The sequence below is a fragment of the Nerophis lumbriciformis genome, linkage group LG07 (genome assembly GCF_033978685.3).
Source record: "Nerophis lumbriciformis linkage group LG07, RoL_Nlum_v2.1, whole genome shotgun sequence".
NCBI lineage: Eukaryota > Metazoa > Chordata > Actinopteri > Syngnathiformes > Syngnathidae > Nerophis > Nerophis lumbriciformis.
In genome coordinates this window covers 6,618,527-6,629,834 of record NC_084554.2, presented here as the reverse complement: position 1 = coordinate 6,629,834, position 11,308 = coordinate 6,618,527, and the positions used below count along the sequence as shown (strand labels likewise).

General features: G+C 46.5%; 1 protein-coding gene across 1 annotated transcript; it reads right to left on the bottom strand.

The window, feature by feature from the left end:
- Positions 1-800: 800 nt before the first annotated feature.
- LOC140678967 (major histocompatibility complex class I-related gene protein-like) lies at positions 801-4,527 on the bottom strand. The gene is made up of 3 exons (XM_072913581.1): positions 4,404-4,527; positions 1,694-2,029; positions 801-850 (listed from the first exon to the last, which is right to left on the bottom strand). Exons 1-3 carry the CDS (start codon positions 4,525-4,527, stop codon positions 801-803), a joined length of 510 nt encoding a protein of 169 aa, XP_072769682.1.
- Positions 4,528-11,308: the final 6,781 nt, after the last annotated feature.

Here is an 11,308-nt window from a genome sequence, read left to right as displayed (position 1 = left end):
AAACGCAAACAGACCATGTGACACCTGACGTGACAGGTCGTCACAGAAATGAGGGATGGATCTGAAGTTTATCGAGAGACTTAAGTGTTGAAAGTAAAAAAATAAATACATTTTTAAGGCATTTTTTAATTGTCATTGCTCAAAATTGAATGAATTAAAATCAATGATGTTATGAATTATTGACCAATTTAAGATTGCAATTATGTTTAGTAAAAATTATTATTTAGTGATTTTTTAACAAAACAGAGTTTTGACAAAAAGGGCATAAAATATTAAAAAAAAGAATATGATATGGACAGATAAACCTGAAACTGATCTAGGGATTTAAGTGTTGAATGAAAAAATACAAGAAAAAAAAAATTGACCTATTTCTACCATTGTTATGAGCGAGAGCCTTCCTGGTCGCCAAGAAAGCAGTGCGAGGCGAGTGGAGAACAAACGGATTTATTGACAGAGATGTGACACAATGTGATATTGATCATAAGCAGCGGCCATTCAAAGAAAGAAGAAATCCTCGTCATGATGTCAAGGCCATGAAACGTGAGCCCCGAATGATTTTCTAGCCACCGACGTTTGATGTTGAAAGTATTTTAACGGCCAAAGAAGAATAGATGGAATAGCGTGAGGAGCAGTGGGGTGAAGAACAAAGCACATCTCCATGACGTCCCTCAGCGATGGAGACATCTCTCTGTGTTCCAGTGCACAAAGCATCCTGGAGGAAGAAGATGACTCAGCACATTCCCAACAGAAGCAAGTTGAACATCATCTTCACACAAGAACATTTGGAGGTGCAGACTTACTCAGCCTTCAGCCGCCACCTTCTCGGAGAGCTCCACGCCGCCGTGGCGAGCTGCGGGACAAACGCAAACGGTGAAGGAAGAACATCCAGAAGGTGCCTCGTCACTCACATCAGATCTTTGAGGTGTGACTTGGAAACACGAAGAAGCAGAGTGCTGCTCTTCTACTTCCTGACTAGGATACCTTCTTGATGAGTCAGCACACTTGAGGTCTCATTTGGCTGATCCTCATCATGAGGACTCATGTCAAACGTGAGATATGCCACACTTTGTATTGCGTGTGCTCACAGGAGGCTCTTTTATTGTGAAGGAGTCAGCTCAAGTTGGGATTTTCAGGCTAAACTTGTAACAAAGGTCCACATCAGACCTCCATGTGAGTGACGCTTCACCACGGCTTTGTTTCTTGCGGCTCAAAGAAAAGATGTTTTACTTACGAGCTGGATCGTACTGGGCTGAAATGAAAGTGAAACAAGGTGAAATGGACTTTTTCCTCACGTGTTTCTATGTGAGAGTGTGCGCTCTGTCTCTGTGGATCTTTGAGTGTTTGGCTGGAAGGCAACTAAAACATGCAGCCCGGATGAAAGCATCAACTCACGGCCTGGACCGAGAAGAAGAAGAAGAAGAAGAAGACGGAGGACATTGGTGTCCCTCACCTTGTCTGTTTCTGTGACGCCTGACCATGACGATGATGATGGCCGCCAGGACGGCCGCCACAGCGACGACCGCCGCCGTGGCAGCGAGGGCGACGCTCCAGTTGTCTGTGGAGAGCAAAAAAGCACAAGTGGAGTGACAAAGCATGAAGAGGAAACCTTCATGACTACTTTGCATGCAGACGTCAAGCGTTGTCATGGTGACATGGATCAATAATGGTGACAGGTGGACTTGTGATGGGAAACATCTCCAACTAAATGTGTCTTTCTCACCTTCATGGCTTGCGTTGCTCAGGATGCTTCTTCTCTCCAGCTTGGTGACCAGGTCCTCCTTGACGCCAGACAGCCGGAACACACATTCGTACTTGCCCTCCACCTCGGCCGTCACCTCCACTTTCAGCTCCACCGACATCTGGAAGGTTCCGTCGTGGTTGGGGAGCAGCTCTCCGTGCTCCACGTCCTCGAAGATCTGCTCGCCGTCTTTCCTCCAAAACAGGTCGGCTAAGTCGGGGTAGAAACCTGTCGCCATGCAGGTGACTGGAGAGGATGGCGTCTTCTGGAGGAGGAACACCTCTGGAAGCTCTGCACAGGAAGTGATGTCACGTGTGAACAGAAGACAACGTGGGGAGAAGGTGTGGATGGAGGTAAAGATGGAGAGAAGGTGTGGATGGAGGTAAAGGTGGAGAGAAGGTGTGGATGGAGGTAAAGATGGAGAGAAGGTGTGGATGGAGGTAAAGATGGAGAGAAGATGTGGATGGAGGTAAAGATGGAGAGATGGTGTGGATGGAGGTAAAGATGGAGAGAAGGTGTGGATGGAGGTAAAGATGGAGAGAAGATGTGGATGGAGGTAAAGATGGAGAGATGGTGTGGATGGAGGTAAAGATGGAGAGAAGGTGTGGATGGAGGTAAAGATGGAGAGAAGGTGTGGATGGAGGTAAAGATGGAGAGAAGATGTGGATGGAGGTAAAGATGGAGAGATGGTGTGGATGGAGGTAAAGATGGAGAGAAGGTGTGGATAGAGGTAAAGATGGAGAGAAGGTGTGGAAGGAGGTAAAGATGGAGACAAGGTGTGGATGGAGGTAAAGATGGAGAGAAGGTGTGGATGGAGAGAAGGTGTGGATGGAGGTAAAGATGGAGAGAAGGTGTGGATGGAGGTAAAGATTAAGAGAAGGTGTGGATGGAGGTAAAGATGGAGAGAAGGTGTGGATGGAGGTAAAGATGGAGAGAAGGTGAGAGAAAGAGAAAAGAGTATAAAGAGACAGAGTGTAATGTCAGTAATGTTCCTATAGGGGGAGTGCTAACATGTTAAAAGGTGAAAGTACAAGGTGTGCTTCTACCTGTTCTCATTAGGACCTTCTTCCCATTCTTCACATACTTCTTCAAGTAAGAAGGACAAAGCTCAGTGTAATAATACTTCTGGTCGTCTAGTAGAAATATGTTCTGGTCCCACTTGAGTTTGTCAGGGAAAGCTTGTGGTTTTGCTGCAGTCCATGTCCATGTCTTCATGTCCAACGATATGTAATCTTCTCCATCATAACCTGACTGCTGCCAACCTTTAACCTCATCAGTCTCATCATTCCATTCACATCCTGACATCCACTGGAAAATGTGAACACCTGAGACACACAAAGTGTTGTAAAGCAGTCACACACACACACACACACACACACACACACACACACACACACACACACACACACACACACACACACATATACAAACACACGCACACACACAAACACACACACACAAACACACACACACACACACACACAAACACACTCACACACACACAAACACAAACACACAAACACACGCACACACACACAAACACACTCACACACACACACACACATAGACACACCCACACAAACACACACACAAACACAAACACACGCACACACATAAAAACACACACAAACACAAACACACACACAAACACACACACAAACACAAAGACACACACACACATACACACTCACACACAGACAAACACACACACACAAACACACACACAAACACACACACGCACTCACACAAACACACACACACAAACACACACACACACAAAAACACTCACACACACACAAACACACACACAAACATATACACAAACACAAACACACACACAAACACACACACAAACATATACACAAACACACACACAAACACATACACAAACACACACACAGAAACACACACACATACACACAAACACACACAGACACACACACACACACAAACACACACACACACATACACATACACACCCACACACAGACAAACACACACACACACTCAAACACAAACACACACAAACACAAACACAAACACACACACACACACACACAATGGAGGTAAAGATGGAGATGTGTATGTTACTGCCTCAACAGAGCCAGTGCCATCATCAAGGACAGCACCCACCCTGGCTCTGACCTGTTCCACCTGCTGCCCTCTGGGAAGCGCTACAGGTGCATTAAAACCAAAACAAACAGGCTAAAGAACAGCTTCTTCCCCAGGGCCATAACCATCCTGAACGGACTGCCCCATTGTCCCTCATAACTGCCTTCTCTTCGGTGCAATAACCCATTCCACCAACCACCCTGTTTTTGTTTTGTTTTTTCATGTATATATTCATTTCACACCATATTCATTGCTACATTCTACATTTTTTAAATGTTTATATATTTGCACATTGTTTTTCTAGTATGCACACATCGCACTGTATGGAATGGCCTCAATCTCGTTACCTTGCGTAATGACAATAAAGCTGATTCTGATTCTGATACACACAAACAAACACACACACACACACACACACACACACAGTATTTGTGTAGGTTATTATGGGATGGACAGAGACAAGGTATATCAGTGCAGTAATGTGTGTTTTACTACAGTATAACAAGAGTACATCAAATATATTGAAGTAGTAGAAAGTTCAACATAAACAAACCTCCAGTTTGGTTGAAACGCTTCTTAAGACTTTCAAGGTTGTGTTTGTTAGTAAACTCATGACCAACACTGATCTCTGTGTCTATCTGCCAGTATTTTGGATCCTCTGCTGTGATTTTGTTCATCCAGTCCTGTTTGGATTCTGTTTTCCTGATGTTGCTGTCATAGTAACTAATCTCAACTCCATCAACATAACCAACAATCACATACTCTGGGAAGTTTGGAACTTGAGAGGACGCAGTGGTGAAATACTGCAGCGTGTGAATCACTGAAAGAAGAACACAACAACAAGATGACTTTTTATTATTTAGTTTCATGTTCAACAATCTTGCACTGTGAATATTTGAGCTCATTCAGTCTTCAGTGGGGTCTTAAAGTCAACATCAAACACTGCTAGATATCACAGTCAAGACTCACATGGTGTTCTATGACAAGTACAACACATGAATAATATATTTTATTATTGGACATCTGTTGACACTTTGAACATTTTGAAAATAAACATATCTTTTCTCCAATGGAGGCTGAATATGAACACAAGCTGTTCTGCCCATTTGATGTCGACTCTTACTGACACCTTGTGGCGGGATGATGTTACTACACTTGATTACTTTCTGACACTTCCGTGGTTGAAGATTTCAGGAAGTCAGTGTTCCTTCTTACAAGCCTTGGAAAAATAAGTCTTTCAACAAGAAAAAACTGAAGCAAAAACAAATAACGGATTTCTCTGCTTCTAGAACTTTCTTGGAACACTTTGAATATTTTTTTGAGTGATGAAGAAAAAGGGAAAACAATAAAATATGTTTAAAAAGAACCAGAATGAAGTAATAAAGGGCTGGAATAATATAAGAATGAATATAATTAATAAGTAATAGAAACTCTCAGAAGTAAAATAAGTGAAGGCACAAAGAGGATTGATGAATAATCATTTATAAAGTTATAAAAAGGACTTACCAGGCGTCACGCTGTGCATTTGCACGACCAGAAGAACCAATAAAAACAAGTTCATGATTTCAGCACGAAACAAAAAGATGTTTGTCACTTTTAATCCCGCAGAGAAAGACAAAAGTGACGAACACTCGCTTGACTCGCAAACAGGACAAATGAAGCAGGAAATATCAAAGCTCTTTTAATAATGCTCCACCTGAGCCAATGAGGAGTCAGCATTCCTTTCGCGTCACTGTTACTAGGGAAGACCAAACGCTATTGTGAAGAGAAAAGTGGCAGCAGTCAACTAACAAGAAGTCTTCTACTGGACTCACTAGAGAGCGCCCCTTGTGGCCACGTCAGGTAAATGCTTGTGTGGCTTTTCGGGGAAATCACGTGACCTGACAAACAAAAGGTGTGTCAAGTTTGCCGCCAAACTTGGAAAGAAAAGAAAGAAAGGAATGAAGGTGAGATTTAGAGTTGAAAGTAATGACATCCAATCAGTGATGGTATTGTAGTCCTCTCAAGAAAGCATCAATACAAATAATGACTGATAAGACATAAAGTCGCTACTTCTTTTTATTTCCTCCATTATGTCTCCCAAGCCTCCTCTCTGAGCTGCCACCTTACCGTGGTAGAGGAGTTTGCGTGTCCCAATGATCCTAGGAGCTATGTTGTCCGGGGGTTTCTATGCCCCCTGGTAGGGTCTCCCAAGGCAAACTGGTCCTAGGTGAGGGATCAGACAAAGAGCAGCTCGAAGACCTCGATGAAGAACACAAACCAAGGACCCAGATTTCCCTCGCCCGGACGCGGGTCACTGGGGCCCCCCTCTGGAGCCAGGCCCGGAGGTGGGGCACGATGGCGAGTACCTGGTGGCCGGGCCTGTCCCCATGGGGCCCGGCCGGGCACAGCCCGAAGAGGCAACGTGGGTCCCCCCTCCAATGGGCTCACCACCCATAGCAGGGGCCATAGAGGTCGGGTGCAGTGTGAGCTGGGCGGCAGCCGGGTGATTCCCTCGTTCTACTGGGGGGCTTCAACGCTCATGTTGGCAGCGACAGTGAAACCTGGAGAGGTGTGATTGGGAAGAATGGCTGCCCGGATCTGAACCTGAGTGGTGTTCTGTTATTGGACTTTTGTGCTCGTCACAGATTGTCGATAACAAACACCATGTTCAAACATAAGGGTGTCCATATGTGCACTTGGCACCAGGACACCCTAGGCCGCAGTTTCATGATCGACTTTGTAGTTGTGTCATCGGATTTGCGGCCTCATGTTTTGGACACTCGGGTGAAGAGAGGGGCGGAGCTTTCTACCGATCACCACCTGGTGGTGAGTTGGCTGCGATGGTGGGGGAGGATGCCGGACAGACCTGGCAGGCCCAAACGCATTGTGAGGGTTTGCTGGGAACGCCTGGCAGAGTCTCCTGTCAGAGAGAGTTTCAATTCCCACCTCCGGAAGAACTTTGAACATGTCACGAGGGAGGTGCTGGACATTGAGTCCGAGTGGACAATGTTCCGTACCTCTATTGTTGAGGCGGCCGATTGGAGCTGTGGCCGCAAGGTAGTTGGTGCCTGTCGTGGCGGTAATCCTAGAACCCGTTGGTGGACGCCGGCGGTGAGGGATGCCGTCAGGCTGAAGAAGGAGTCCTATCGGGTTCTTTTGGCTCATGGGACTCCTGAGGCAGCAGACAGGTACCGACAGGCCAAGCGGTGTGCGGCTTCAGCGGTCGCGGAGGCAAAAACTCGGACATGGGAGGAGTTCGGGGAGGCCATGGAAAAAGACTTCCGGACGGCTTCGAAGCAATTCTGGACCACCATCCGCCGCCTCAGGAAGGGGAAAAAGTGCAGTGTCAACACCGTGTATGGTGGGGATGGTGCTCTGCTGACCTCGACTGCGGATGTTGTGGATCGGTGGAGGGAATACTTCGAAGACCTCCTCAATCCTACCAGCACGTCTTCCTATAAGGAAGCAGGGCCTGGGGAATCTGTGGTGGGCTCTCCTATTTCTGGGGCTGAGGTTGCCGAGGTAGTTAAAAAGCTCCTTGGTGGCAAGGCCCCGGGGGTGGATGAGATCCGCCCGGAGTTCCTTAAGGCTCTGGATGTTGTGGGGCTGTCTTGGTTGACAAGACTCTGCAACATCGCGTGGACATCGGGGGCGGTACCTCTGGATTGGCAGACCGGGGTGGTGGTTCCTCTCTTTAAGAAGGGGAACCGGAGGGTGTGTTCCAACTATCGTGGGATCACACTCCTCAGCCTTCCCGGTAAGGTCTATTCAGGTGTACTGGAGAGGAGGCTACGCCGGATAGTCGAACCTCGGATTCAGGAGGAACAGTGTGGTTTTCGTCCTGGTCGTGGAACTGTGGACCAGCTCTATACTCTCGGCAGGGTCCTTGAGGGTGCATGGGAGTTTGCCCAACCAGTCTACATGTGCTTTGTGGACTTGGAGAAGGCATTCGACCGTGTACCCCGGGAAGTCCTGTGGGGAGTGCTCAGAGAGTATGGGGTAACGGACTGTCTTATTGTGGCAGTTCGCTCCCTGTATAATCAGTGTCAGAGCTTGGTCCGCATTGCCGGCAGTAAGTCGGACACGTTTCCAGTGAGGGTTGGACTCCGCCAAGGCTGCCCTTTGTCACCGATTCTGTTCATAACCTTTATGGACAGAATTGCTAGGCGCAGTCAGGGCGTTGAGGGGATCTGGTTTGGTGGCTGCAGGATTAGGTCACTGCTATTTGCAGATGATGTGGTCCTGATGGCTTCCTCCGGCCAAGATCTTCAGCTCTCACTGGATCGGTTCGCAGCCGAGTGTGAAGCGACTGGGATGGGAATCAGCACCTCCAAGTCCGAGTCCATGGTTCTCTCCCGGAAAAGGGTGGAGTGCCATCTCCGGGTTGGGGAGGAGATCTTGCCCCAAGTGGAGGAGTTCAAGTACCTCGGAGTCTTGTTCACGAGTGGAGGAAGAGTGGATCGTGAGATCGACATGCGGATCGGTGCGGCGTCTTCAGTAATGCGGACGTTGTATCGATACGTTGTGGTGAAAAAGGAGCTGAGCCGGAAGACAAAGCTCTCGATTTACCGGTCGATCTACGTTCCCATCTTCACCTATGGTCATGAGCTTTGGGTCATGACCGAAAGGACAAGATCACGGGTACAAGCGGCCGAAATGAGTTTCCTCCGCCGAGTGGCGGGGCTCTCCCTTAGAGATAGGGTGAGAAGCTCTGTCATTCGGGGGGAGCTCAAAGTAAAGCCGCTGCTCCTCCACATTGAGAGGAGCCAGATGAAGTGGTTCGGGCATCTGGTCAGGATGCCACCCGAACGCCTCCCTAGGAAGGTGTTTCGGGCACGTCCGACCGGTAGGAGGCCACGGGGAAGACCCAGGACACGCTGGGAAGACTATCTCTCCCGGCTGGCCTGGGAACGCCTCAGGATCCCCCGGGAGGAGCTGGACGAAGTGGCTGGGGAGAGGGAGGTCTGGGCTTCCCTGCTTAAGCTGCTGCCCCCGCGACCCAACCTCGGATAAGCGGAAGAAGATGGATGGATGGATGGATGGATGGATGTCTCCCAAGCGTGAGGCGTCCCTGGTGGGGTAACGGGACACGCTTCGGCCTCGCATGGGTTGGATTCCCGGCCAGGGTTGCATCAGGAAGTTTCATCCTGAGTAAAAAGTCAGCAGAAAGCATTCATGCCATTGACTGTGTTACGCCTACTCTTGCCTTCCAAAAAGTTCGAAAAAATAAAAATTAAGTAATGCAGAGTAGTCTTGAGGAGGAGGTGTTTGACTCACTAAATTCCTTAATAAGCACTCGCGGAGATATGTCGAGATTCCAAATGATCATAATTTATTTTCACAAACAAAACATATTCTCCGTGGTTGACTTTCAAAATAATCAAAATAACTTATTTAGCGTGGCTTCAATATAATTTAGCGTGGCTTCCAAATAGTTTAGCGTGGCTTCCAAATAGTTTAGCGGTAAACAAACTGTTTCACTCCTCACTCCTTCAACATGATAGACAGACAAAGGTCACCCAGCTGTCCCGTCTTCTTAATTATAGGAGGAGGAAGTGGCTCACCAGTAGGAGCGTGAGCAGCTGAAAACAATCAGTCAATCACAATGAAATCTAAAACATCCAATAATTCATCAACATCATTATTGACATTATTTGATTTCATTGTCAAAACAATTAATAAATAAATAATATAGATAGGGGCCGGGATGTTGGAGCCTAATTGTGTGCTTTAGCAAAACAATTACATAAATAATTATATTCAAAGGAGCCATAATAGAACAATACAATCCAAACAATTATGTTCTTCAAATTCAAAATTAATTAAGTTACTTGAGTTATTGGTCAAGTCTCTTCAAAGTCCATAGTCATATCTGAAGCGGTCATCGAGTCATCGAGGCTGGAGAACCGAATCCCCCTCAGTCCATCAAGCTGCTTCCATTAGCAGGCAGAGTTCATCTATTGGTCGTTGAACCGTGTTGGTCTTGGTTTTAACCAAAACACTTCTCACAAAGCCTTTGGCATCTGGAAATGTCTTTACTTGTTCCATGGTCTTAGATCTATGGTCTTGTTATGTGTTTCCTTGTTCCATGGTCCATGGTGTTGTTAGGTTTCCTTGTTCCATGGTCTTGTCCTTGGTGGAGTCCTTGATTTTCTTATTTTTCTCCTTTTCGATTGTTCTGTGCATGTCTTCGCCATCTCCTTTTCTGCCGTATGGGAATGTGTAAGGATCAGCCTCTAAGGGCATTGGCTCTTTATCAAAAGGTAAGCTTCCCCTTCGACCGTACAGGTCTCTGAGTTCCTCTGTTTTGTCACGTTTGTCTCCTTTGTCCTTCTTGACCTTTTCTTTATCTTTGTCATGGCCTTTTTTGGAACAAGAAGAGGAGGAATGCCGATGTCTTTCTTTCTCTCTGAACTTATCCTGAGGTGTGACTTTGTCTTTATCCCGGAAAGGCAGTGGCAGAGGATCGTGACCATCTTTAAGAAACATTGAACTTGAGGCGATCTCCATAGAACAGTTATCTTCAACTGACATCTCATTTTTCTCCTCAAATATTTTCTCAGAGAAATCCTGGTTATATTGTCTGATGAGGAGGTCCTTCAGCTCAAATACTGAGATTCTGTTAGTTGACACTGCAATGGGCCCAGCATGTTCTGTAGCACTGCAACTGAGTGGTCCAGTTACCACCCATCCCAGTATGGTTTGGACTGCATATGGTCCATTCTTTTGACTGTTTATTATATTCCACGGCTCCATTGCTTGAGGAACATCAGTCCCAATAAGAAGTTCAATGTCGGCCTCAATTTCCTTTAAGTCAATGCCACCAAGATATGGCCACCTCTTCAAGTCAGCCTTTGTGATGATGTTTTTCTTTGAGACAGGTATCTTGCTCTGTGTATACACTTTCGGCAGGTCCAGTGATGTGAACCCTTCCAAGTCTCCAACCTCCAGTCCTCTGACCTCATAGGTCTTCGCAGGCGTTTCCTGTCCAATTGTTCGCAAAATAATTTCTGTTTTGCGTCCTTTCACCTTTAGTTGGTTCATTAGATTCTCCGTGCAAAATGTTGCCGTGCTGCCTGGATCGAGGAAGGCGTAGGTCTGAACATACCTGTTCCCTTTTCCCGCCTTAACTCTGACTGGCACGATTGCAAGTGCACAGTCTTTCCCGGCCCCGGTTGCATCACCGGCTGAAACAAGAGCAATGCTTATAGGGGTTTCTTCTGTCTCAGCAGTGGGCTGTGCTTGATTTTCCTGTCTTGGGCCTTTTTGACTTGGAATATGAAGTACAGTAGGATGTTGCATTTTGCAAACATGACACATTAATCTTCTTTTACAATTTTTGCTTAAATGACCTTTTAGTAGGCAACCAAAACAATATCCATGCCTTCTCAAAAAGTCAACCTTGTTGTCATGTGACTGTGTTTTGAATTGTGAGCAGTCAATCAGAGCATGTTTGCCATGACAATATCCACATGA

Excerpts from the sequence above, each read along its gene's own strand:
- LOC140678967 (XM_072913581.1), bottom strand. The coding sequence starts at position 4,527 with ATGAACAAAATCACAGCAGAGGATCCAAAATACTGGCAGATAGACACA. Across the intron at positions 2,030-4,403 it reads GCGTTTCAACCAAACTGGAG|AGCTTCCAGAGGTGTTCCTC; the intron begins GTTTGTTTATGT and ends CTTCCTGTGCAG. Across the intron at positions 851-1,693 it reads AGACACATTTAGTTGGAGAT|CTCGCCACGGCGGCGTGGAG; the intron begins GTTTCCCATCAC and ends TTTGTCCCGCAG.